This window comes from Passer montanus, unplaced genomic scaffold (genome assembly GCF_014805655.1).
Source record: "Passer montanus isolate IOZ18808 unplaced genomic scaffold, ASM1480565v1 scaffold24, whole genome shotgun sequence".
NCBI classification, from domain to species: Eukaryota; Metazoa; Chordata; class Aves; order Passeriformes; family Passeridae; genus Passer; species Passer montanus.
The window spans coordinates 1,704,496-1,731,612 of record NW_024367037.1 but is presented as its reverse complement, the minus strand read 5'-3'; the positions used below and the strand labels follow the sequence as shown (position 1 = coordinate 1,731,612).

Below are 27,117 nucleotides of genomic sequence, written 5' to 3'. Positions count from 1 at the left end.
TTTCTTAGTTTATTAATAGAAGTAAATAAATGAAGGCATCTTCTCCAAATACAAAAAAGTCAATTAGAAAAAAAAGCCAAGAAAAATTAGGCCTTGTATGTTCAGACATTAGAATTTAGTCCATTTTCACAATAGTTGCTAGAAGTTAATCACTTCCCACCTGTCAATGAATCCCCAGTGACTATTTTTATTATTCATTAAAGAGTTACTGATGAATGCAAGAACTGAATGCTTTCCTTCAATTGAAAGTATGTGAGAGTATTTTTCTGTGAGTCATACCAGGGTTTTGCTGGTGTGCATGCCAAATCAGTTCACTCCACACTAAACAGACCAGCCAGTCAGCTTGCTTGCCTCAGTAAATCAACAGTTTATGCCTGGATTCCCCTCTCCAAATGGGTAGTTTCTAAGTGAGGGTGAATTGTTTTCCCCAAAATACAAGCCCTGCTCTGCAGCTAAGCACACAAATGGGATCAGGTTGCAGATCATCCAACCAGAAGCCAGTTTGAGATCATGGCTGCCTGATTCTCCCTGGGCTGTCACAGCTCATCTGCTTACACCTCTGCAAATATCCAGACTCACAGATGGAGCAACTCAACTTCCCAGTGTCTTGTCAGGGTTGTCTCACTCAGAGGGCACACACAAGCTGGACACACAGGGTGGTTTGGCAGCCCTTGCACAGTGTCAGTGATCCCAGGGCACACACCACCATCACTCCTTCCCCTGCTGCTCTTCTGATCAGGAGATGCCTTGGGTTGGGCTTGGGCCCTTCCAGCAACACCCTGAATTCCACACCTGGCACTGCAGCCAGCCACTTCACAGGGGGTGTTGCTCGTTCCTGGTGGCTGAGCTTTTTACCAGCAGAAAAATCTGACAAAAAATGTACTTCCTATTAAAGAGTAACATCTTCAAATAACTTTAAATAGTTATTTATATTAATGTAATTCAAAAAATTGAAAATGGAATATAAATTAATTTAGTCATTCAGATTCCCTGGAATGGGTTGCTCAGAGAAGCTGTGGATGCCCCGTCCCTGCAAGTCTTCATGTCCAGGTTGGATGGGGCTTGGAGAAACCTGGTCAAGTGGGAGGTGTCCCTGCCCGTGGCAGGGGGGTTGGAACTGGATGATCTTCAAGATATTTTCCAACCCAAACCATTGATTCTCTGATTCCATGATGTACACATGCAATGTCTGGCACTTTACTCTCAATTTAGAGGAGACAGACTACTCTAAAGATACATTCTGGAGTAAATATACCCTAAGTGTACCTATTCATTTTAAGAGAGTGTTTCGATTACAATCAGTATGAGGATTGAAATTGGGTCCATTCTTGTTTCAAAAGGTGGGTGTAGGAATTGCTCCAAGGTTATACAAGTGTGTCACTGTCCATATACAGAGACAGTTGGATGAAGAGGATCACCCTTCCAGAGGGGACATGGACGCTGTCTGCTCTAGGCACTCTGCCTGAGTGCTCTAACAGTGCCCCTTTCCCTCTGTGGTGGCCACATGAGGAATGGGACTCCTCACTGAGCTCCACTGGGTCACATGGAAGTTAAAACATTCAAATAGTTGTAGGGTCTGGGGGTGTGTGTGTGTACATGAACCAGAGCCACCTACCTTGATGACAGCAGAGGAGAGCAAGATTTGCACCTTGGTGTGCCTTGGCCTCCCGTGAGCATGGGTCCCCCTGGCAAGTGGTGCCCCCCTGCTCAAGGGTGCCACAGAAGGCAGATTTTGCTCTTTCCTGAGCTGCTGCTGCCCCATTGCAAGATTTCCTCTGCTGTCATCAGCAAAAGCAGCACTATCTGCTAGGAACTTGGAAGTTATAGGCAATTTATAAAATATATTTAGAATTCTAAATGAATCAAGCTGTCATTCTTATACTTAGAAACGTTTTTATTAAATATTTTAGACTTCTCTATGACACAAATAATATTAGTGGCTTTGTGCAACACAGTGGCATGTAAAGTAAAAACAATTTAATGTGCAAGAGAGGACAGCATTAAGTTACCCTTCATATTGGCCACCCAACCAGAATGATTACACATGGAAGAGTCACTTCATGCACAGTTCATCCCCAAGCACAGGGGATAGAAGCCAGTTTCAAACAAACTGGCTTCAGAACCTGAAAGAGGACAAATTATTTGGCCTGCTGCCCCAATCACTAGCAAATGTCACTTTTTTTGCTTCCAGAAGTCAGGCCATCAACTCTTCACAGTGCATTGCATTGTTACACAAATATTTACCTGAAAACAGCACATGGTTATCCTTTCATGAAAATAAAACTAACTGCATTCTTAAAAAATATAATTTTTTTTACTTTCCTCACTGACAGGGCATCCTTCCACATTTGAAAAAAATGGTTTTATGATGAATATTTTAAGTTCCCATTAATGGAAGTCTCAGATGTAGCAATAAGGCCAGCATGATCATTTTTTTTCTGGCAGCGATTCCTGATGGCTTTGTAGATGGCAAAGGTAGGGATGGTCAAACTGGGCACTCCGGCGAGGATTACAATGACAGCGTACACCCAGGGGGGATATTCAGTCTTCTCTGTTTTGGGGAACTCCTCCTGAAAGAGCAAACAACCAATTTGTAGAAAGCCATGAGGAGCAAATATCTGGGACCATGCACACATTCAATAATTCAACAGATCAAAAATGTGATCAGAACACCGGCTGGCCATAATGGCACAACAGTTTGCCAATTCCACAGCAGCTTTCAGCTCAAGGGTTTCCAGCCTCAGCTCTTTTGGGCTTATTTTTACTTTAAAATGATGTAAAGGAAGTGGCATGAAATCAGTAAGAGCCAGAAGGGAGACTGGGGGACTGGAACACTTCCTTGGCACAAAGGAGTGTGGGCATGGGGGGCCTGACAGGCCACCAGGGCCTTGTGGCCAATCAGCCTTATTGTGGGAAGGCTGAAATCAAAGGGTGAGGAAGAGATGAAACATCAATAAGAGGGAAGTGAGGTTGCAAAAGAGGAGAAAAGAAAGCAGTCCCATTTCCATGTTTTGCGGCAAGTTTGCTAGAAAACTCTTTCAGATGGAAGATGAATATAACTGACAATGACTCTTACATTAAAGAATAATACTTAAAATAATTATAAATAAATATTTTGGTTTGCACACTTACATAGTTAGGGTCCCAAACACTGTAGAGCAGTTCTTGGTTGACTTTCACCACAAAATAAAAGATAAAGATAACTAACATAATGAGGGGACTGATGAGTCTCCAGGTAACCTGCCAGAAAATGTTGGGCTTGTGTCCAATCATGAACTCAATATCCTTGTTAAACCTAGAAACAAAAAGCAAGAGGTTCAGACTTAAAAGCTGGCCAGGATTAAAGAATGCCTGCTCATAAACAGGGAAATCCAAACTACCCCTTACTGTGGTTCCCAGGAATTTGCTAATGTCAATTTGAGACCAGAATTGACAAGATCAGGAGTTAGACCTTACTAGTTCAAATTAAGGCAAATATCATTGCAAGTCTGGAAAATTATTTTTGGAGATGTACAATCCTGAAGATGTCTGTGAGGCATATGTGAAATAACTTCAACAAAAAAGAGTCAGTGCAGATGGGTTTTCCCCAGAACATATTGCAGTATTGCTTCACAATTTTTCGATAAGTATCTCAGTACTGCATAAATTAAAGGGAGTGATACAATATTTAAAAAGAACAAAAGCAAATAGAAGTAATTTAACAATTAGATTACAATATAATGTTTGCCTAATTTGGATATCTATCAGTTTTCTCTGGCTGAATAATGAAACATTTTTTAACTTTACACATTATTAAAAACACCTACATTACATTGTTTGGATTATTCATGGAACATGCAGTGGTCAGTGGGGCAAAAATATTTCCACAAGAAACAAGCCCTGTGTTGAGAGTGGTAATGTCTGCATCATTCCTGAACCAATTTATGGCTTTGACATATAATGCAGCACCTTGTGCACACATTTCTTAAAAAATAGTTTGGAAGTTTGAGATTTCTGCTTTAGTCCTTTTGTCTGGATTTCCTGCATATCCTATGGAAATAACCCTGAGGGGACTGCTCAGTTGGTCCTTCAACTATGAGCAACACACTGAATCCACTAGAATCTCATTTACTGTGTACATTTATTTTATCTTTTCATCCCTAACTTCTGAGATCTAGGTGTCTTAAAAGGATAAGGAGCCCCATGTCCTGACTGCAGCCTATGTTCAGGTGTAGTTCATGTGTGTCATGGATAACATGCATGTTCTCCTTCAAGCAACAGAGAAGTCTTTCTACCAATGACCCTTTCTCAGAGAAAGGTCACAGAAACTCATCAGGAGCAGATAACACCACTTTTGGGCAGCCCTGAAAAGCTTTCTTCTCAAAGAGGGCTACAGTGGTGTGTACTGGCCAGGAACATTAAAATTTGGTATGAGGCTTTTATCTGAATCAAACACAAACATACACACACCCGTTGCCCCCACTTTATGGACTCAACCCATGCTTGTGTCCTGGGAATTATTTTAATTTTTTTTTTGGTAAGGAGTTCTGAGACCTTAAAGGGAAGGATAAGTGATCAACATAGCCTTTTCTGTCCTTAACACATTAAAAGAAGCCTTCTTTCTCAAGGGTACACCATCTAATTTACCTAACCTGATTCATGCTTCCTCAAGTAGCATAAAAGTATGGGAAAATGGGTCACAAGGGCATTCACCCCACTGAGGGAGCAGCAGCTGAATCTGGCACAAGTTCAAGTAAAACTTGTGGGTGATTGAATTTCCTGTACTTTATTTCACATTTCTTCTGTATTTATTACAAACATGAAGATGTTGAAACTTGATTTATTACATCTGTAGAAAGTTGAGAGGATAATTACTCACTGCTACAGCTGATAAAGATCTGGATTTATCAGCTAAGAACGTATCTCAGTAGCCTGGATTTGCAAGCTGCTGTAAACTAATATCTGCAGCCTGCCTGGAGATCCCTTGTTGGACAGCACCATTTAGCACTCCCTGTAAACACTCCTGGGATATAACTCTGCCTTAAACTTTCAGCTCGTGCCAATGTGCGTGCACTTTGCTTCTGCTAACTAAATGCTTAATGCAATTATCCTGAAGAAGAGTTATTATAAATGTCACCATATTTAAAGGGTAAATTATCTATAGTGGCTGTTATGTAACTGTTGCAAATATCTACATTCTGATGCCTACTTTAAAAAGAAATTATTTGTATTCATATTAATGCACTCCAGGGCTCTTGTTGATGCCTAATATTCTCTTGCAATATCTTGGGGATATCTTTATTTGAACTAGTTGTTAAAGAGTATTATTTATTATAATGTATTAATAATATAATACATATTATAATGTATTATAAAGTATTAATTTCACATACAAATTCTTAACAAACATTATTTCTTTTTGCTGAGAACTCTTTAAAAACCTGAAGCATATAAGCAACCCAATTATGGTTGTATAATTTCATTGATTTCTATAACAGAAATTCTGTGCACACAGATGCAGCAAGATTGTAGCTATACAACAACAATCACTTTATGCATTGATATCAAGTAATGGTTAAGCTGTATTTCATACCTGTCTATTCCATAAATGTAGACGACTGAAAACATCTCACAAAATGCAATTATCAGCAGGGGAATAGAGCCAGCATAACCATCAAATAGACTCAGCCAGTAATTACCAGAATTCAGCACAAAAATGAAAGCTATGAAATAACACACCAAACAAATGAGACCTGTGGGGAAAAAAACAAAAACAACAGCACATTTAGGCAAAGAAAGCGAAAGCAAAATGGGAAAAAAAAGTATTTCCCCAGTAGCTGTAAGGCTTAAAAAGTAACTCTTGCAGCCTGAAGGCCACCACTTTTGTTTTTTAATAGCACTCTGGGGAGGCTGGATTCTGTTTATGTAAAACTCTCCTAACATTACACAGGTGGCAGATGTGGCAAACAAAAAGGGAGACATCTGAGGAGAGCAAACAGGTCCTCTTCATAGATGATGGGATAATGTTGCTCTGAGAGAAATCCTGCCTGGGTGAAGGACTCAGGTCCTCCAGCTTCCTAGTGGAGGAGACAGCGGTCATCACAAGCAGCAGAAGGGCAAGCCTAAGGGTGAACAGCTGCCTGCAGGCTCAGAAGGAACCTCACATGAGCTGCTCCATTGGGGAACATGAGAAAATCTTCAGTAGATTATCTGGCAGTCTTAAGACCATTCCAGATCAGAAGGTAGAAGTGGGGTGGGCTGCTTTTTCAGCACACGAGTTGCTCCCTGGGGAGGCTGGGGAGGTCACTCTTCTCTAAAAATGCACTTACCAGTTACAAGTTCTTTAGGCACTCTTGGGGGTAAAATCTTGAGATCTTGTAAAGGTACAAGCACCCCTTCCATGTTTCCAAACATGGATGACAAACCCAAGCAGAAGAGCATGATGAAGAAGAGAATGGACCACAAAGGTGAGACTGGCATTTTGGTGATGGCTTCAGTGAAGACAATAAAGGCTAGGCCAGTTCCTTCAGCTCCCTGGGGAAGGTTTAGGATCATTAACATCAATCAAATTTACGCTGGTAGTCACTAGACTTGGCAATTAAATAGTTGCTGTGCATTCTTACCATATTTAAGGTATCAATATCTGTTAGGTTGTTAAACTTACATCATTCAGGAAGGTTTCCAGATCACAGGTTTCAAACTTGAGGGTTGCAAAAGTTGCTGGATCAGTTATGTTGCACAGCTGCTGCATTTGTTCAAAGTTATCTTGGGTTACGTTACCTTCTGGCAAATCGAATGCATTCATCAGAGTAAGAATATTTCTGAAAAAGTGAAATGTCAGTAATTTGAAATTATTAATTTGTAAGCATCATCAGGATTCATTTACATAATCAATCACATAATCAATCAATATCAATATATCATTTAAAGTTGGAAAGTCCAGCAGATGTGCACATGCAATTTTCTTTCTTCCAAGGTGAATATAACATCGTCTTTCATGGCATAGATGACTCTAAATGGATGGACACTTTAGCAACCCGTGCAGAATTTAGGTGCCTGTGTTAGCATTGCAGACTAAACACCAGACCCCAGCGTGGGTGGCTTATGGGAATGTCTGAGCTGTCTGCAGCTGTGAATCATGCAGTTTCACAGTTGAATGTGGAGGAACCAGACTGGAAACCACAGAGTCTGACTGCCCAGGTAAAATGAGGCACCTCTGATGAGACCTAAGCTTTTGAGCTCTCCAGGAGGAAACCTAAACATGGAGCTAACACAGGAACCAGGGAATACTACATTTACGCCATATGTCAGCATGGAGAATAAGGTAAAATATAGTTGCTTATGCAACATTTATGTAGAAAATAAGGTGACTTAAACAATTATCACTTTCTATGGGATTTGCTCTACAAGATTCCATCTTTTTATAAGTAATGAGTGGTTCTGATGCCATCTGAGTCAAGAGCTGCAATTATTCAGAAATTATAAATCCATTGTCAGGATGGATTTATAACAGCTAAGAGCTGCCTCAGCCAAACAAACACCTGCATATTCTGTGGGTTTTTTTCCCCAATAACTCACTTGTCAAAGCAGTCATCATATCTTGCTGTGGCTCTGAATCCAATGATGGAGTATATGACGGTGGCAGCGTAGATGGATGTGAAACCATTGATCACTGAAACGATCAAAGCATCTTTCTCACAGTTGTTGCTGCAATTCAAAGAGAAGAAACAATGGATGTCAATCACATTCCTAAAATAAATAGTAAAACTGGCTACCAAGACTAAGCAAAAAGTAGTCTAGGATGCATAGGTACATCAGTGAACCTTCTAAAAGTACACAAGTAGTGCTGTTAGATTTAGTAAATTAGAACTTGGTGCCTTAAACAATTTAATAGCTATGGGTTTGGTTTCTTTTGGTGTTTTTTTTTTCCCTTTCAAATAATCCTGCTCATAAGGAAAAATTGCCTGAGCTGTTTTCATGTTTGCTCATGGGAAGTAAAGGATGAAGGGCAAAAGAGTCCCCTCTTTTTCAGGCTTGTCATGGATGTGTGCAGAAATGTGTTGCCATGGGCTGTGCCTTCACTGCTGGTGTATTGTGTTGCAAGGTGAAAGGTTTGGGCTTGAATTCAAATACTCAGGCACAAAAAGTGAGCACAAGTTCACTCTTCATAGCACTTAGGTATGATGAAATTGCAGTAGCCAAGAGCACTTGGGAACAGTTTTGTTTGACTGTTGAACAAATACGGTTCCAAATATTCCCAATTTTTGGAAGAACAAAGTAATGTTATGCTGAAAAAAAGATGGGACAGAAAAACTCTTTGTAGAAACGCCTCTGTTGCAGGCACTTCTTGCCAGTGTGCCTGTGTTAATACAAAGAATTTGCAGAGCCAGAAACAGACTTTCATCCAAGGGACAAGATAAAATATCAATATTAAGTTAGTTAATCATTGTAATAGAAGGCTGTAAAACTGTAGATAATTCATTTCTCCTGGGCAAGAGAGGGGTATTGAGAAAAACTTGATGTCATATTTAATTTTCTGGACATGTTCAAGAGGAGAGACAAACTTGTCCAACCAAGACCTATCACATTGCATTCTTTCCCCATTTATAGCATTGCAAATAGGCATCTGCTGGATGTTGGGCATTGAATGGAAATTCCTTGCTGTAGTCTTGTGTCAGTTTTTGCAACGTAACATGCAATTCTCAATGACAGGCTTGAAAAACATTTCTTCCTTTTAGAGAAAGTCAGATGATCAAGCCCCTTCTCATTACGAATTAGTGAATCCTTGACAGCATCGAAACCTTATTGTATTTCCTGATGTTTTTGTACTCCCAAACCATCCAGGGGCAGACTCACTGACACCTGGTCCAGCTGATGCTGGATTGCAGGTGGCCCAACACCTCAGTGTAACACTGTGGAATTTGCATGGGGATTTTTTTACTTATATTCCTTGGGAGTTTGGTGACTTTGTTCAGTTCCCTCCTTAAGTCATGAATCATTGAGCACTGAATGAACATGGCCTGAATGCAACTTTCCCATGTGTTGGAAAACCCAGAGGACACTGCTCCTTTTCTTTGTGTCTCCTGGAAAGGTTCATGCTCCCAGTTCTGACCCCATGGCCGTGGGAATTGGCTTGGACCTTAAGCAGGGCTTGACACCTCACACTGAGACTTGCAGGCATCAAAAATTCCAGGTGATCTTTTCAAAAACACCTGAAATCAAGAGTGGTGGCAAGGAACTTCCTCAGTGACTGAAATGCTGCTGTGGTGTAATTGAATCAAGCCAAAGCTGAAACACAAATTTCTGAATGCATGACCAAACCACATATCCAAAACTTAATTCAGAGATGTTTATCAAAAATATTACATTTAGCTAATGCCAGACAGTTTTCCTTTCAGGAGTTCTGAAGGAATGGCAGGCACCAAGAGGCATTGGTGGTTGCTGCAATATTTTATGAGGGAGAGTGTAGAATATAGCACTGCATCATAATTTGCAGACTGGGTCAGTCTCTGGGTGATGGGATTTTTCACTTCCTGGCCCCAAAGCATACTATAACGAAATTGAATTTAAAATTCAAGATTAGATATATCTTTTCATTGCAAAGCTAAAATTTTGGACCTTGTTCTGTGAATTTATTTGAAGTATGTGCTTTGCCGCCTGCTCTGAGGCCAAAGGCATCACCATGCACTGAGCATGAGTTTGACTGAGTTTACACTGAGTTTCCACAGAGGAAACTCCTGCTCATCAGCTGCTGCTGGGCAGCCAGTCTCCTTCTTCTTATCCTGCATCACCACATCTTTCTCTAGGAAATTAGCCTAGGGACGGACCTGAAATCTTGGTTTGGCAGAGCTAGGAGCAGCCAGAGGGGAGACACCTTACGTGTCTGAGGGGAGGCTGTCCCAGTCCCACATAGCACAACAGCAGGGCAAAATAGAGATATTTCATTTGAAACAATGAAATATTAATTCAAAAACTGGGTTTTGCTTGGCTACTTACTGAACAGAGTTGTAACTGGAAAATGAAATGAGGCCTCCAAAGGCCAGGGAGAAGGAGTAAAACACCTGAGCTCCTGCATCCAGCCACGTCACAGGGTTCGCCAGCTCACTAACCTGAGGCATCAGAGACACAGCTTTAAACACATCCAACATTGCTATTTGAACTGAATATGAGACATTTAAAACAACAATTAAAGCAAGAACATTAACCATACAACGCTCACTGTTCTTGAAGAAATTCAACAAATAGGTCAATATTTTTGTCAAACTAACAATTTTTTTTATAAAAGAAAACCTATCTGAAGTTTTTATGTAAGTATTTTGAAAACTGATTTAAAAATGCTTTGCATAGCCAACAGCTACCATGCCTGTTTTCAGAAAAGGTGTTCATTACTTAGCATTCATAATGATCATTCAGAGATCTGCTTATGGAAAATGATCCCTCTTTTAATTTTGTTTAAATGCTGTTATATAATTAAACCATTCTCTTAGGGTTTTTTGTTTATATGGCAATTAGGTGGGTTCTTCCTTTACTTCCAAATACATGATTTATGCCTTAAATTTAAGCTGGTTCTTAGGTAGAATACAGGAAAATAAACCAAGCCAAATAAATTACAACCCCACTGCTCTGTGATGATCATTCAACTCATTAGAACAGCTTTTGATGGAGGATGGAGAGAAAATATTTGTGTATATGTACACTTGTATATCCAATGCAGAGGATTCACCTCACAAAATCAAGATTTTTTAAGGTGCCTGAGGGATAGTTAGAAAAGCACCATTGGGGAGGACTGATTTTCAATCAGTTGTTAATTACAGAGGACTACACCATGTTTCACTGAGCCATGACCCAAGCAGTGGCTTACATTAGGGGTGAAGAGATACACAATTCCATTGGTAGATCCCTTCAGCGTCAAGCCGCGGATCAGGAAAATGGTAAGCACCAAGTACGGGAGGGTTGATGTCACATACACAGCCTGCACCAAAACAAAAATGTAAATAAACCACTCAAATGAAACAAAACACTTGAATTTTTTTAAAAACTGAAGAAAATAGGGAAATAATCAAGGTTTGCTCATTAACAATAATGGCAAGTTTCGAGTCACAATTAGCATACTACAGTAATAAATGTTCAATGAAATAGTATTTGTGGTACATTTGGATAATAAATACTTTTTTAGCAATAGTAGCCTATTTAAGAGAAATTGTCATTGTTGAAATTCAACTCAGATCATTCAAAAGCAGCATCAAAAATAATGTACACCCTGAGACCAGACTGATGCAAGGATGGACTCTCAGGACTTTGCTGGGAAGAAGAAAGTTGGTCACTCTTTTGTAGAGATAATATTTGCACAAACCCAAATTAATCTGTATAGGTATGTTTTGAGGAGAACAGCCATAATAAAAAGAGAGTCCCTTAATCTTGCATTAAAGATTAATATTAGTGTTAAAGCGATAATACCTAAAAATATGTTACTAGGACCTGTAAGGACAAAGAAGAAGCAGGAAGACTCACAAAATGTTGGTCACAAAAATCTCCACATAAATTAAATCACGTCAGATTCCATTTCATTCACCTTCATTCTTCAAAAAGCAGTCCCAGTGATTACACAACATTGTGGACATGCTTTCACTCAAAAACCAGACAGCTTCTACAGCATTATTAATTCTGTATAAATAAGGGATCACAACAGCATGATTAATATAATCTCATTAGAAGTTCCCCCAAGACACAGTACCTTTCCTGTTGTTTCAATGCCTCTGATAGTGCAGACGTACAGCACACCCCATGCACATGTTAAACACAGCAATAGCCACCACTGGATACTGCCAGAATCCTCAATGGAGGTGGAGATGTTCAGCGTTTCTCTGTACCAGAAGTAATCTACAGGAGAGCTCTTGGCACACTCTTCTACATAATCTGTAACCACAAAATGGTTGTCATTCTGTATGTCTTTTATTTACCTGGAAAAAAAGGAAGCTAAATAATTAACATCAGTGTTTTAAATTGTTCCACTTAATGCCAGTGGATTTGTTGTTGGTAAATTTTCAGATTTTTGGAGGCTAGTTTCATGACAAAAGGAGAGATTTGAAGGACATTCAACAGGTATGTTAATACAGTGGCTCTTCCCCTCCTACACCTCCTTCAGCAATATTTTTTCTTCTGTTCTCTGGGGCAGTGTTCAAGGTCTTGTCAGCTCAAGCTGAATCCCCAGCTCCCTGCACTGTGCAATATTCAGCCCTGGCCTGCCCTTGTATGAGGCTTCCCATGCTTGTTCTGGGAGGAGAGGGGCAGAGCACTCTGAGCAGCTGTGCACAGACCAGCAGCAAAACCTGCTTCACACAGTGTCGTGCAGGGCTGGCTGTGGAGAACAAAGCTGCTGTCACCAAGCGGTCTCCAAGGAGCTCTAGGCTTCCCACCACTGAGAGGTGCAGGTGTTTCAAATGGATTATGCTTTTTTTTTTTTTTTCCCTTTTCAATGTGCTAATGGAGGGCTGTTGAAGAGATGGATGAAAGGCATTGCTTAAATCTGGAAAATGTTAATGTTTATACTAGATCTGCACTTAGTGGATATTCTGTATATGAACACATCTGTCAAAATCTACCACGAGGTTTTATAAAAGAAACCAAAATTTGCCTTAAAGATTAAGTGCTGGCCACATTTTATTTAATGTGAATTTAAGTATCTAATAGTGCAATGTGCCTGACAGGACTGCCATGCCTTACTGCTATTTCACAGAAAGGCTCATTTAGAGTAACTGTTAGAAACATAAATGTGTGCTGTGCAACAAAATAGGATATTTTATAAAATATACCTGTTCTGTTGTCATTGAGAGGACAGTTATTCCATGGCAGGGGTTCTTGGAAGGAGTTGAAGAAATACCACATCACCCAGGCAATAATAGTATTATAATATAAGCCCACCAGGAAAGACACAAACATTGATGCTATGCCTGAAAAAAAAAAAAAAATCAGAACACTGTGTAAATTGCAACACTTTTGTCTTCAAGATATAACAAAGTACATGGTAGCAAACTCAACCTTTCCCTCCTCATTTTGGATTGAACAAATCTGCCACATTTTGGATGTAGATTTATCACTGTGAATTTTTTGCCTAAAGGTTGGACAGGTGAGTCCTATGTAGAGTTACATCCTAAAAGCTCTTTGAGACTGAAGGTGATGCCCACTTAGGAGCCAACTTTATGAGAGGACTAATTCCCTACAGACACCAAACAGTCCTGTTCACAGCCTTGCCAGCTGATATCCAGGAAGTTTGGGATGCTGGACGCATGTAAAGCTCAACTGACTTGGGATTTTGGTTAAATGAGACTGAAATATCTCCTTCTTCCACAATGTCCCTGCAAAGTCAGCAGAGGTTGTGTTGCACAGGATGGATGGCTGCCAGGAGGCACAGTCTGTGACCAGGTACAGAATTCATGCTGGTATCTCTCTTCCTCTGCCTGTTCCCAAGTAATCAACCTCTGATGACTTCTCTGGCAGACAGTAAATGCTAATCATTAGCTCCTGAGAGCTCCTATGTTCTAAAGAATCTTGAAAAATTCCAGATGCAATGAACAATTATCTTTCGTAACTGATTTACAAATGCAGTGGATGCCAAAGCAGTCCCGTTTCTTCCCTTTCAAGTGTGTGGTTGAGGTTGGAAGGGATCTCTGGAGGTCACCTGGTCCAACCCCCTGCTCCAGCCTGGCCACACAAAGTTGCTTGCCCAGGACCATGTCCAGGAAGGGTTTGAGTATCTCTGAGGCTGGAGACCCCAGAGCCTCCCTGGACACTCTCACCGTGTTTCCTGATGTTCAGAGGCACCTCCTGTGTTTCCTGTGTAAGGAGACAGCTTTGGAGATTTTTATGTTGTGTGCATAATGCTGCTTGTACAACATTTTCAAATGGACTGTTTGAATACTCAGAGGTTTGGTACAGTGGTGAAGAAGTATTTTCTGCAAAATACTGTTTCTGTGACTTATGGAATGGCAACTCTCAGATGCAAAATATAAAATTAGGTAGAGCTGAGGTCTATCAGATAAAGATTCAACTAATATTCACAGAACAGTTACAGAACAATTTTTGGCACACCTAAAGATTTATCCTAATGGTAAAAAAAGCCAGTATGGATAATACAGGAAATATTTCTGAGGCTGAAATTGATCTCAGAATAGAGAAAGGTTTTAACAGGACCCAGGGTACTTGGGAATGTGAATACAAAATTGTCATTGTGCTTCATCATTATTAGTTTGACCTATCAATGGAGAGTTAGGAAGAGGAAAACTAATAGATCCTGAAATCTCTTGTGGCACACAAGAATTAAACCCAGTAGATTTGTTTTTCAGATCATCAGTTCAGAGACTTGTGCTTTCTCAGGCAGCTTTTTGACTTACCAACCCCTTTCAGGGTAGGGTGGATAGAACTCCATACTCCCACACTGCCTTTCCTCAGCCTTTGACCAATGGCAAACTCAAGATGAAGCAGGGGGATGCCCTCCAGGACTAGCAAAATCAGGAAAGGGATCATGAAAGCTCCTGGAATAGATAAGAGAAATAATGATTTCAATCAGTGAAGTACTAAAACAAAACAAAAACATTTGTTTTGTGAGACATTGACATGGTAAGAAACCTGTAAGCACCTTTGGAAACCCTTCCCTGTTTTCTGAGCAATGCTTTTCCTGATTGCCCAGACAGGGCACTCAGTTACATGTGTAGTTTCAGGCAGGAATCCTTATTCTACCCAAGTGACACACAGAAATTATACACTCAAGGTTAAAATTTGAAAAAGCCACCTTTGTATTGCAAGTGGAGGAAAGGTAGCTACTCTTCTGGAATGACTTCCTTTTTTTTTTTCTGTGAAAAATTATGGTTTTATAGCTGTGACTCATGCAAAATCTATGAAATAGTTGAAAGAACTAAGCAAAGTACCCCTAAATATTTGGCAGAAGCCTTCGGCTGTCTGCCTGAAACAACAATAAATTCTTGGCATCTGTTTCCAAAAATGTTCTTGTTTTATTAGAAGACATCTGAAGTACAGGGTTCAAACCCTGTTAATGACGATAAAGTTGGTTAGTATAGGACAAATATTCTTAACTAATTTTTTTCCTGAACAAGGTGTACCTTGGATATGGGAGGTAACACAGAACACCACACTGCACTGTAAAAGTGCAGAGTCAAATGCTTGAATATTGCTACATATTAGAATTATGGTTATCTGTCATTACAAAATGGCTTTATCTTCCTAATCTAAATAGGAGCAATTAATCTGAAAGCAATGAAAAGAATGCAGACCAGAATGTTAAAGGTTCAGATCTGGGTATTTACTGACTTTCTCTTCATGTGTGCAATGAAAATCAGATAGCAAGTGAAAGAGGAAATCTGAAGAATGAAAACCATTTCAGAAACTGAAATTTACTTCCTGGGGATTCCAAGCTATCAAGAAAGCTGATGAGCTATGAGCCCACAACACACCTTTTTAGTTTTTTCCTTTCTTATTTTTGTGTGTGTGCAAAGACAGTCATGGGACCCCTTTATCTGACTGCTCTGTCATAGATTTGTTATACTTAAAGACTTCTTCAACAGCATCTTATTAAAGGGAACTCTATAAGCATCTGGAGGAAATCCTCTGAGGCTGATAGAACACTTTGCCATGTCCATCATAGAAGATGGTTCAAATCTGAGGGTCCTGCAGCAAATTTTACACACTGTGCTGTGGACAGGGAGAGCTGTGGTGTTGGGACTGTGCTGCTGAGGAATCTCCCTGTCTTGGAGGGAAAGCCATGTCTGCCCAGACTGCTAGAGCTGTGTGAGTGGAGGTGAACTGTGCACTTTAGATTAGTGAGAAAAAATGGATCCTAAATCAGAATATCAGTCTGCCTGCTGTCTGCAGAAAGCAAAAGGTTCAGACTACCTTTGAATGCTTTCTAATACTGCTTAGAAGCAGCCTGATCTTCTCCCCCTTCTGCCAACAGAGATGATAGCTATCAAAAAAGATTTTTCTTTGACAGGTATGATAAGAAGCAATTGGTCATAGTTTGAAAAGAGTATAAGGGTTGTACATTTCCTTCTTCAATGAGATCTTTGACCAGGGACATAATTTCTAATCAAGTCCTCAAGTGAACTTCTGTGACCTGATCAAAAAAGGTGATGTGTCTCCATTAGGAGCACCTCAGCTGAACTAACTGCCAGCCCATGCTTAAGTATTGAGGCGTGATCTAAAATCACTGCAAGCTGAGTTCCAAAGGGTGACAAGGACTTATCCTAAGTGCAAATGGGGAGTGTTTGGATCAGGTAGCTGTACACATCCATCTTCTGGACTTAACTGTTACCATTGCTCAAGAAGGGCTTTGTCAGAGAGAATTGAGAGTGTGGTATAGCAGAGACCCATATAGCATCCAAAACAGCAGGTAACAAAAGGTCCAGATGAGGCATCCACACAAACTCTGCAGGGTCAGGTTTCAGACTCTTATGAGGTGTCTTGCTTGAGGCAGAGAGAATACTCTGGAATTTAAAACTGCTGGTATAAACACAATGATTGTGTCCTTCTCTGATCTTACCCTCATGGGAGCTCCTGGCCAGAGTGTGACACAAGGGAAACTGTGTCAGGCTGACATGGGCTGCAGCACAGGGCACATTTATGGCTGCTTGCACTTCCATGCACTGGTAAGTAACTCTGTCTTTGTGAAAGGCCAGACTCCATGTGTGGAGGTTGTCCCACTGAGCCTCCCATTAGGATGGATTCCCTCCCATCAGGAAAGGAAGCCATCAGGATGTAAGGGGATGGAATGCAAGAATGAGGAAGCTCTCATTGCATACACTGCAAAAATCTTGCTTACTAAGAAAACAAAAGTAAAACAGTTATGAGAAGTGTTATTCACTGAAAGAGGGTGGAGAATCAGCAGAAAACAAACCATTTGAAGCCAAATTTGCATATACTGCATGTCTTATCAGATGAACAGGGGCCCTTACGTGCACACCACTGCATGTTCCAGCACAGCTAAGGAAGTCCATAAAGAGAAAATGGGACGAGCCTTTAGAAACTGAAAGGACAGACAGTCATTTCTTTGCAGTGACTGAGTCTGACACAGTTTCAGTGAGTCCCAGAACTTCTGCCAACATGGGCAAAACCTTTGCACTGTCAGCAGTGATGCCAGGCACAGGTGGATGAGGAGTCCATTGCCATTTCAGGTGACAGTCAACAAAGCATGGAGAGAGGGCTGCCCTGCTATATCTGACACTAGTAGCTCCTGCAGTCAGTAAATTTGTAGAAGTCCCTGGAATGGTGGGAAACAGAAAAAAGAACCTTGTTTTGTAAGAAATTCTAGGTACTCAAAAATTGGAATAAGCCCTATATGTTTCACAGGTTTCTGTCATGAAAAGACAGTCAGAAAGACCTGAGTCAGGAATTGCCTGCTTTAGCACTGACACCATTTGTAACAATATCTCAACTAAGACCACAATGCTAAATTTAAATCTGCAACTAGGGCAGCTCACTTTCCTCAAAACTAGGGTGGATCATCATAGTTCTCTCTTTCCTGGCATGACAAAATAGCCACTTTTCTCCAAAGTGAGGCAGCAGCAGCCTGAGGCTCCTGGATCTACCACAGAGCTGCTCCACACTAATGCAAGGATGCTCTTGCAAGGACTAAATGGTCTCCTGAGAAGGGGATGTAGCTGAGATGGGAGAAGTGAGGAAGAAAATAAATGAGATACTCTTCTCCTTGGAGATGATGTCCACATAATACTTTTCCTGAGGAGATAGACTGACACAGAGAAACAGTCAGCAAAGTTGGAAATTTAACAAACATCTCTACAAATAAATAATAATGAGTCCTTCTAACTAAGACTAACAAAAAGTATGTCTCAGTTTTTCTTCTGGCTTTCCTCTGAAAGGTTTTCAGTTTGTCAGTCTACATTTTTACAGTAGTAACTATGTTCTAATGCAAGAAAAATGAACCACACTGATTTTAAAAATTGATAACTTTTTGGTAAGAAGGAATTTTGTGTGTGGCTAAATGATATGCTATATAGAAATCTGACAATACCACATCTGTACAGCTGCCTTTGGCTACTGGCTTCAATAAAAATATCTTTTCTGGTGCACTAATCACTTTTCAGTGATTAGTCATTCACCCTGATATGTGGCACGTGCCACAAAGGACTCAGCATTTTGAATAGCATTTTATGTATTTGAAGCTACCAATACTTAGCTGTAGGAATATTGTTATATTTTCAAGCTCTCAATGATATATGACACTTCTTTTCTCTTTCTTGAGTTCTTTGGTTTCCAGGGTTCAATTCTAGCAGACAACTCAAAAATCCATCTCTGCTGCATTTTCCCTTTCTCTCAACTTCTCCCCAACCTTTCTGAAAGAAGCTGTAATGGAAAAATAATAACTTGGCTTGGCAAAGCTGCCATATAGAATCATAGAGTCATTATGCTTGGAAAAGGCAAGATCTAAGATCTTGGAGTCCAAGCACTAACAACAGTGCTCACCACTACACCCTGTCCCCAGGTGCCACACCCATACACCTTTAGAACAGTTTCAGGTTCACATGGGACACAAAAAAATAAACAAATACTTTTTAAGCTGCCACAATTTTATGATCCAACAAATGAACCAATGATCTGAAAACAGACACTGTATGTAGGTACACAAACAATGATTGATATTCTAGTCTGAAAACCTTACAACTGAGATAGTAGATTCTCATCCTGTTTCAATACTGTATTTCAAAACAAATAATATTTGGTTTGAATATCTGTACAGATGTTATTTCCTCTCTAATCTAAGAGCTTCTTATGTCAAATTGAAAAAAATCATTATTGCTTGCACATAGTTCATCACAAAGGGAAGGCAGGCAGACTTCAGATGGAGATGTTTCACTATACCAACATATTCTTAGACCTCAACTCTAGCAACATGTTGTTTCATCAAATGCTAAGTGAGGAATTGCTGATGTCATTACTGTCCCTTCTTTCAGTGTGCCATGCAGAGAGATAAAAAAGTTCTCCCTCATGCAGGGGCAAGGTTTCCATATGTGAGCTGAAGAGTTAGAGACTTTTTTTTTAATCAATGGTTTAAACATTAAATATGCATTCTCTTTTTTATAATGGTCATCAGGGATAAAATGAAAATGTTTAACAGTTGATTAAATGACATGTTGCTCAATAAAGATTAAACAAAAGCTATGAGCAATGTCAGAGACAGCTATCAAATGAAGGGAAATTTCAATCTCATTAAGCTGCTGAAATCACTGAGGCAAACACCACACCTTTTACGTTGTGTGCATATTGAACTCTATTTTGCCTTTGGCAATGATGGATTTGACAACTTTTAAGACATTAAAGGATAAAATGTGCTTTGCTCTACTAAATTTCACTGGAGTAAATATTCCATTTTAAAAAAATAGAAACTCATTATCTATGACAACAAAAGTAAGCAAACTATGTAACCAACAATTTATTTTTGTGTATTTGGGTATCTCAGTGTGAAAGATACCTAAGCTGTGCTTAGGAAGAAATAGCTCTTAAATAATTCCAGATTTAAGTTCAACATCTGAAAATAAGCATTACCTATAAACTCAGTGTTCCTAACTACTCACTTTCTCTGCAGATAATTTGCAGAGAAAAAAATCCATCTTTTTGAAGTCTAAGTACCACACAAGGGTAAATTTTATGCTTTACTGTAGTCCATTCATGTTTCATAAGGGATGTAACATGTACAGCCACTGGCTCACGAAGCAGGCAAACATCCAGCCTCATTCAGGAGTGCCCTTGGCTGAAATACTCTCCCCCCCCCACCAGACCTCACCCATTCAAAAAAAGTGATCCAAACATTCATCCATATAACTCATAGTCAAAAAGAAAGAAGTTAAGATAACAAAGCTTATCTTTAGAAATTAGAAACAATTTTCAGGAGACAATGTAACCTTGATTCTGCACATACCTAATATCTGATATGTGGTCACACGGGACTTTTTCACATCTACTGCAGTTATTTCCTGCACAAAATATAGCTGGTTGGTTTGTTTTTGGATTTTTAAAAAATAATTAATCTCGTAATTGGTAACCATAATCCACCATCATATCCAATGTGAGCTTTAGGACTCTAAAATAATCACTCCAGTAACAATTCAAGGAGGAACATAATCCCTGCTTCCAGTGGGAAAGCAGGAACCGGGATTCCTGGTGCTCTGCACTCCGGATTCAGTAGAGACATATCTTGAAGACACAAAGTATGAGGACAAACACCACCCACAATAAAGGCACTTGAACTACTGGAGCAGAATGGAGTTTTGTCAGTGAACTCATGTTTGCTTTCTAGTGAATAATTTGGAAAAAGGTGCATAATGTTACAGTTTTACCCTGCTGTTATAGAGGCACATCTGTGTCCCTGAGTGGACCACACAAATCCAAAGATGAGTGAATCATCTTGGCCACCATGTTGAGGGGCAAAGACTACGGCAAAGGTCACCCAAAATGCCTAGAAATAGCAATTCCAGCTGGATGTAGGTGAAGCTGGTTAGAGGGAGCACAACTGAGTCTGGATGTCACACACAGTGACCACCACAAGCATCCTATTCTGGAGTGGTTTTATGGTGTCAGGGAGTTTCCTTCAGCAATTCCCAGATGTTGCAGTGCTGCCTCTACTGGGTGCTTGGTATGCTGGGAACACGGCTGAATGGGAATCAGAGATGCAGGAGCCACAAAACCTCATGAGGCAGAAATTGTCTCAACACCAAAATATCTTCAGAAATGAGAACTTTGAGATCTGTTTTTACAATACAAATAATCACATGTTCAAATTCAAAGGCATTCATCCAAAAAGCAGGCAATTTTTTTTTTTTTTTCTGATTTAAGGGAGAAGTTTGAGAACAGAAACTGTAATGGGAGAAGGACAGTGGTGGCAAGAGCTGGGTTTAAACCTACCATGAGAGGCTGAGGTGCACTGTACAGCAGAGGAGCAGGAGGAGAGATTGCACAAAAGCTCTCCATCCTTATGTATGATGAAATTAGGGAATCCTTTCTAAGAAATCACAGGAAGGCATTACTTGAGTTTATTGATATGAGTCACACCATTTGGTGCTGTGCAGAAGAAAATTAGAGAAGGTAGCAAGTCTAGCTAGAAGGACACTGTGTATTAGCTTATAATTCCTTTGCTGTGTGGTCCCTTTAAAATTCTGCCTAAAATTTGAGTGATAGAATCCCAGGGGAAAAAGAACCCAGGATTAACTACTGTCAGTGTTCCTGACAGTGTTTCCTGAGAAAGAGCAACTTACAGGATGATGAGAAAGAAAGATAATTGCTGCCAGAAGACTGACACACACACACAAGCAATTCATAAATCTTCACTGACATCAGTGATAAAACCATGATCCATACCAAGTTCTTTGCACTTGTTGGGTTCTTGCTTTTCAGCTGCATTTCACATGACTAGAACACAGGGGAAATAAAGACCAAAAAGCAAGCAAGTGCCTATAAATGTATCCTGGAAAACAGGGCATGTCCACTTTCTAAAACTAAGTTTAAAGACCTGAGAAGTCAATGAGTGCCATCAGTTCTAGATATATACATCCATTTTTTTCAAATTAAAAATGTCAAATATAGAAATGCTTCTGATTGTCTGTGTGCTGTAATTTTTTGCTACAAGATCTGACTCTGCTGCAAATAACCTCCAGTTTGCAAGGCAAACTTTAAATATCAGCCCATGTTAGAGAAATCTTAATGACAAAAGCATCTCTTCTTGCAACTGTTGTTGCACGTGTTGTTACATGTCCCTGAGTCTGTGTGAGCAACTCCCCACAGAGCCCTCAGTTGTCCCTACTCTAACAAGGAAAGCAATTTTTAAATATCTCACCATGTACAAGTGAAAGAATATTACTTTGAAATACGTTCCTTAAGCCAATATTTTTCTTTCAAAACCAAATATTACAAAGGAACAAATACATTTTACACATATCCCAGAGAGAAAAATGACAATAACCAGATAGCAGGCAAAAAAGTCAGAAAGAAAATGAAAAATGTATGTTGTTGTATAATATTTAAGCAAAATGGTTCAGCTCGAAGTTACCTTTCAAAACAAACAGCAACAGAAAATAAAATTTCTAATGTGGTCATTCAGTCCTTACCTAAACCTTAAGGAGTTCCATTAAATTATGCAGTAAATAATATATGGATGGATTTTAAATTCTTAATAACACCAACTGCTAAAAAAATATTTTTAATGTTAACTTCATTCATGCTGTCAATCCTAGCACAAATTATACAAACACTGACTCTACAGGTGATACATGGATCAGTCCAAGCCCAATGAAAAACCTATTATAAAAAAATCATTTGGTATCATGAGCAGAATCACAGTCCCAAGTAGTTTATTAATATTTTAAATACACGCTATATATATGTATGTATGGAAAGTAACATTGGGTTTAGATTGAGAAACTAAACTATGTACATGACAGTGGAAGATTCACTTGTTCAGTCCTGTGTCCTGAAATAAAAACAGACCCTTCTTTTTCTTCCATCAGTAGTGGAAGAAAGAGACTCCAGTGTGTGATCATGACCTGTGAAATTACCTTCTCTGTTATGCAGTTCTTCTAGAGAGATACCACTGTTCTCACAGGACCTGAACAGTTCTAAACATATTCCATTATCTGCTTACCAAAAGAGAGATTTAACCTGGTTTATACCCAAAGTTAGTTAAGATGTGTTAAAGACATACCTCCTCCATGGCTCTGGCAGAGATACGGGAACCTCCAGACATTTCCTAAGCCCACACAAAACCCTACACACGTCAGCATATACTGTGCCTTGTTGTCCCATTTTGGTCTGGAGTCTGCCTCTTCTTTCTCGAGGACCTCAAGTTCAGCATGGGAAGGTATCCTGTCCTCCAGGCCAGGATTGGGCAGCTTCAGCTTTACCATGTTTTAAATTTCGTGCCTGAAAGTGCTGCCAGTGAGGGGTAATGAGAAAGGCAGCTTGTCAGAACCCTGCTCAAAAAGAGAGCATCTATTTGCTGTCTTCAGCTATATATACTGAACCTTTGGCACTGGACTTGTAAGTGCAGGCTTGTGGTAAAAAGAAGCGTCAGCAAATCATTCAATTGACCAAGTCAGCTCTGACACTTATTAATGCTTTATCTGCCAAGGTTTTATGGAACAGTCTGTTCATCCAGTAGAATACATTGATTTCAGCTAATGTAATTCAGGAGATAATTTGGCTATAAACCCTAATCACCTATAAGGATATGTAACACCCCTTGCCACTCCCCTGTTTAAACTCACTTAAATACAAATATAGACCTAGCAAATGAGGAATAGTAGGATTCCACTGGCCTCAGACTAAATATGGAGATGTCATATCATTTTTTATCAGGAAGATAAACTGATTGTGACTCACCATCACGTTCAGTTTCCACTTGTGTATGCCTACAAAATTGTATGTTTCATAATAAATGTTCCTCTGTAACAGATTGTACTCTACTAAAAGTTCTGACCAAAAGGATGGAATATGAAAGGGATTATAAAATCTGACCTTTAAAGTCATAAGCATAATCTGCTTACCCCAACACCTCTAATCAGTACAGAACAAGGTCTGAAGAACGTCTTTTTTATAAAAAGAGGCTTGAAATCAAAGGTCCCTTCACCTTTTCAGTGACCCTAGATATAGTGGTCAAAAATAAAAAAAAAAATCCATTGGTTAGCAAATATCACAGATACTACTCCTATTCTCATTATTTCAGCACAATCATAACAACACGGTTCCCTTTGAACCTTGTTATTTTCAAAATATAAATTACTTGTCACTGAAGACTATATATAAAATCTAACACTGCATATGTAATAAGAAATGTTGTCAGCTGCAGGCTCATTGCATGCAGTGATACAGGGTGGTCAAAGTAAAGAACTAGGAGAGATCTTGTAAGTCCAGGCCCTGGAAAAAGAGGTGAATGCATCGTAGCATCCCTTTGCAATATTACCATGTTTGTTCAAAATTGATTCCAAAGGCTGTTCAATATCTTTGGATAGAAAAGCTACAAAGTAAAAAATCTTCATCCTTCACGTGGTCAACTGTATAGAGTAGCCCATATGGATTTTCCCTGGGTCTTGCAATAGGTATTAATATTTCCCTAAAGTGACTTGAAATATGTCTCAGTCTGCCTAGTGATAGCACTTGCCTTTCTCATGACCCTGTCAGGTCTGTGGATGTGCTATCTCCTGATTAACCACTGGAGCAGCAACTTTCTTCTTCTTTACTGATTCCAGCTTAGGATTTCCTAGCTCGTGGCAGAACTTCCTTTTCTAAGTTGCTGAAAGCACATGTTCAATTTCACTCTGTTTCTGCTACTCCAGTCACTGAGCTACACAGTTCTTCCTGAATGATACTGTTACAGCATTCCCAATCCTTCTGAGAATGTGCCAGGAACATTTAATTACCATGCTACTATTTTTTGTCCTTAGTCATTAGTAGAAGAATAATAAACCATTGTTCCTAAACTGATCCTTCTGGATCTGCCTTAGCAACCTCCCCTTAGACCACCATTTATTCTTTCAGCTTACTATCACAAATACATTTTTACCTAGTTCTTTGTTCCCAGAGTCATTACAGAACCACAGAATGCTTTGGAAGGGACCTTAAAGGTCATTTAGATCCAAACTCCCAGTCACTGGCAGGGGGACATTCCATTAGACCAAGCTGCTCAAAGTCCCTACAAAGCTTGTGGATGGGTCATCCACCACTTCTCTGTGCAACCTGTCCCAGTGCCTTGCCACCTTTGCAGTGAAGCTTTTCTTCCTATTATCTAACCTAAACCTACTCTCTTCATTTTGGAACCCATTGCCACTTGTCCTATCACTGCACGCCCTGTCAAAGTCCCCTTCTGGCTTCTTTGTACACCCTTCAGGTACTGGAAGGTGCTCTAAGGTCTCCCTGGAGCCTGCTCTTCTCCAAGCTGAACAGCCCCAACTCTCTCAGCCTGTCTTCAGAGGAGAGGTGCTCCAGCTCTCTGATCATCTTTGTGGACACCTCTGGACTTGCTCCAGCAGGTCCACATCTTCCTTGTGCAGAGTGCCCCAGAGCTGGATGCAGTGCTCCAGGTGGTGACTCACGAGCACAGAGTACAGGGGAGAATCACCTCCCTTGGCTTTTTGATGCAGAATTTGATTGATTCATCTCCTGGGCTGTAAATGCACATGCTTGGCTCACATCCAGGTTTTTGTCCACCAACATCCCTACAGTCCTTCTCTGCAGGGGTGCTCCCAGTCCATTAGTCACTCAGCCTGTATCTGTGCTTGGGATTGCCTTGATCCAGGTGCAGCGCCTTTCATGTGGACTAGTTGACCCCTATTATTCTCTCATGTGTCCACTTCTCAAGCTTGTCCAGGTCCTCATGGATGGCATCCTTTCCTTCTGTTGTGTCAACTGCAACCGTGTTCATGTTATATCTCTTATCTAGTTCAATTAATACATCTAGTTCTGGTCACATGGCAACTGGACTACTGAAAATTTCTCTCTTCTAAGTTTCATGAGCAAGCAGCTTCTAGCAGAATCCAAAAGTACAGTCCTGATTTCCTTACATTGAGAAAATCCTCTTTTCGAAGAATTTTATCTTGCTCTGGTAATGCAAGGTGCCAGTGGCTGTTAGCTATCCATCAGCTCATAAATATTTGCAGAAGCAAATACGCTGGTCTGGCATCTAGCTCAAATGCCTTTATCAGTGTAATAGCATGGCTAATCACCTTGGAAGGCACTGTGCCTTTTTCTGAAGGACTTACAGTAGCAGTGCCACCAGCTCCGGTATGATCCCCAGGTGCTCGGAGGTGTTGTCTATATTGCCACCCTGTGGACTGGAATAGGAAAATTGGGGCTGTCTTTCCCTGTCACAGTCACTTATTTATTCAACAGAGCCCTTCCCCATGCTCTAAGGTAAACTCCTCCTTCAGGAGATGCTAGGCTTATGTTTGGCAGGTCCCACAGGTCTATTAGGGCAAATAAATCTCTATGAAATTCAACCTTTCATGGTATAGGCTACTACAGAAGAAATGTATTGCATACTGCTAATTATTGGATTGAATTACTCATGTTAAAACATTTTAATTTGTTTTTGACACATTTGGTTTTTTGTCTCTTACTCCCATATTTTTAATATACTACTTTTTCAAAAGTTACAAAAGGCTGTAAAAAAGGTAAGCCAACTTGTCTATAAATAACACAAAATTTTACAAAAACCCAATTAAAAGGGAAACATCCCCTTTATAAAAATCCTATCTTTTTCTGGAACATACACACATAGGCATTTATGGAAAAATGTGGGCATACTCCTGTTCTTGAACATGTCTGTCATCTTGCAGGATGATGGTGATGATGATGATGTTATGAAAGAGTATGAGACAGGGTGGCAATAAAGAAAAGAAATGGTAGCAGGAAGTTATTTGGGATATAAATCAAGGCCAAGGAAGGACGGAGCCACTCATTTCCTTTTGAGGAGCCAGGTCTGATCATGGTGCAGTACCAGCTGGGCCAAGGGACTCCAGGCTATGGGCAGCCCTCAGAACATGGTGGCAGCCTAGCTCCACAGGGATGTTCCCAGCTGGAGCTCAGGTGCAGCCTGACACATTTTACCAAACCAGCTACCGGGCAGCTGCTCCTGCTGTGACCTCGCTGTGCCAGCACAGGCACCCCTGGGCCAGCACAGCTTCCTTCCAGCCCTTCAGGAAGCCATCCCATGTGGAGAAGGACTGGAAGGCAGCTATAGCTGTAATGAGGTGGGAGGTGGTCTCTTCTTCCAGGTAGCAAGTGACAGGACCCAGAGGAAATGGACTCAAGTTGTGCCAGAGGAGTTTTGGATTAGATAGTAGGGAAAATTGTTTCCTGGAGATGGTGGCCAGGCTTTGGAACTGGCTGCCCTGGGAAGTGGTGGAATCTCCAGCCTTGGAAGCATTCAAAAGGTGTGTGGACGTGACACGTGGGGACATGGTTTAGTGGTGAACCTGTTTTTCACAGACATATTTTATGAAAAATCCTTTTGCCAGGATCTTTTCTCCTGAGAAACTGAGAAGCTTCAGCTTCTCCATTTTTTGCTGCTTTGGAATGTGATTTGGAGAATTGTTTACCCAGCATGTGAAATTGTTTTTACTTGAT

At 40.2% G+C, this 27,117-nt stretch overlaps 1 protein-coding gene across 1 annotated transcript; it reads right to left on the bottom strand.

The window, feature by feature from the left end:
- Positions 1 to 1,873: 1,873 nt before the first annotated feature.
- On the bottom strand, positions 1,874 to 22,987 carry SLC6A19 (solute carrier family 6 member 19). Its single transcript, XM_039711054.1, has 12 exons — positions 22,700 to 22,987; positions 14,370 to 14,510; positions 12,792 to 12,929; positions 11,714 to 11,895; positions 10,841 to 10,951; positions 9,976 to 10,088; positions 7,558 to 7,686; positions 6,644 to 6,800; positions 6,309 to 6,513; positions 5,573 to 5,732; positions 3,133 to 3,295; positions 1,874 to 2,570 (listed from the first exon to the last, which is right to left on the bottom strand). Exons 1-12 carry the CDS (start codon positions 22,899 to 22,901, stop codon positions 2,364 to 2,366), a joined length of 1,908 nt encoding a protein of 635 aa, XP_039566988.1. The 5' UTR covers positions 22,902 to 22,987; the 3' UTR covers positions 1,874 to 2,363.
- Between the last annotated feature and the right edge of the window lie 4,130 nt (positions 22,988 to 27,117).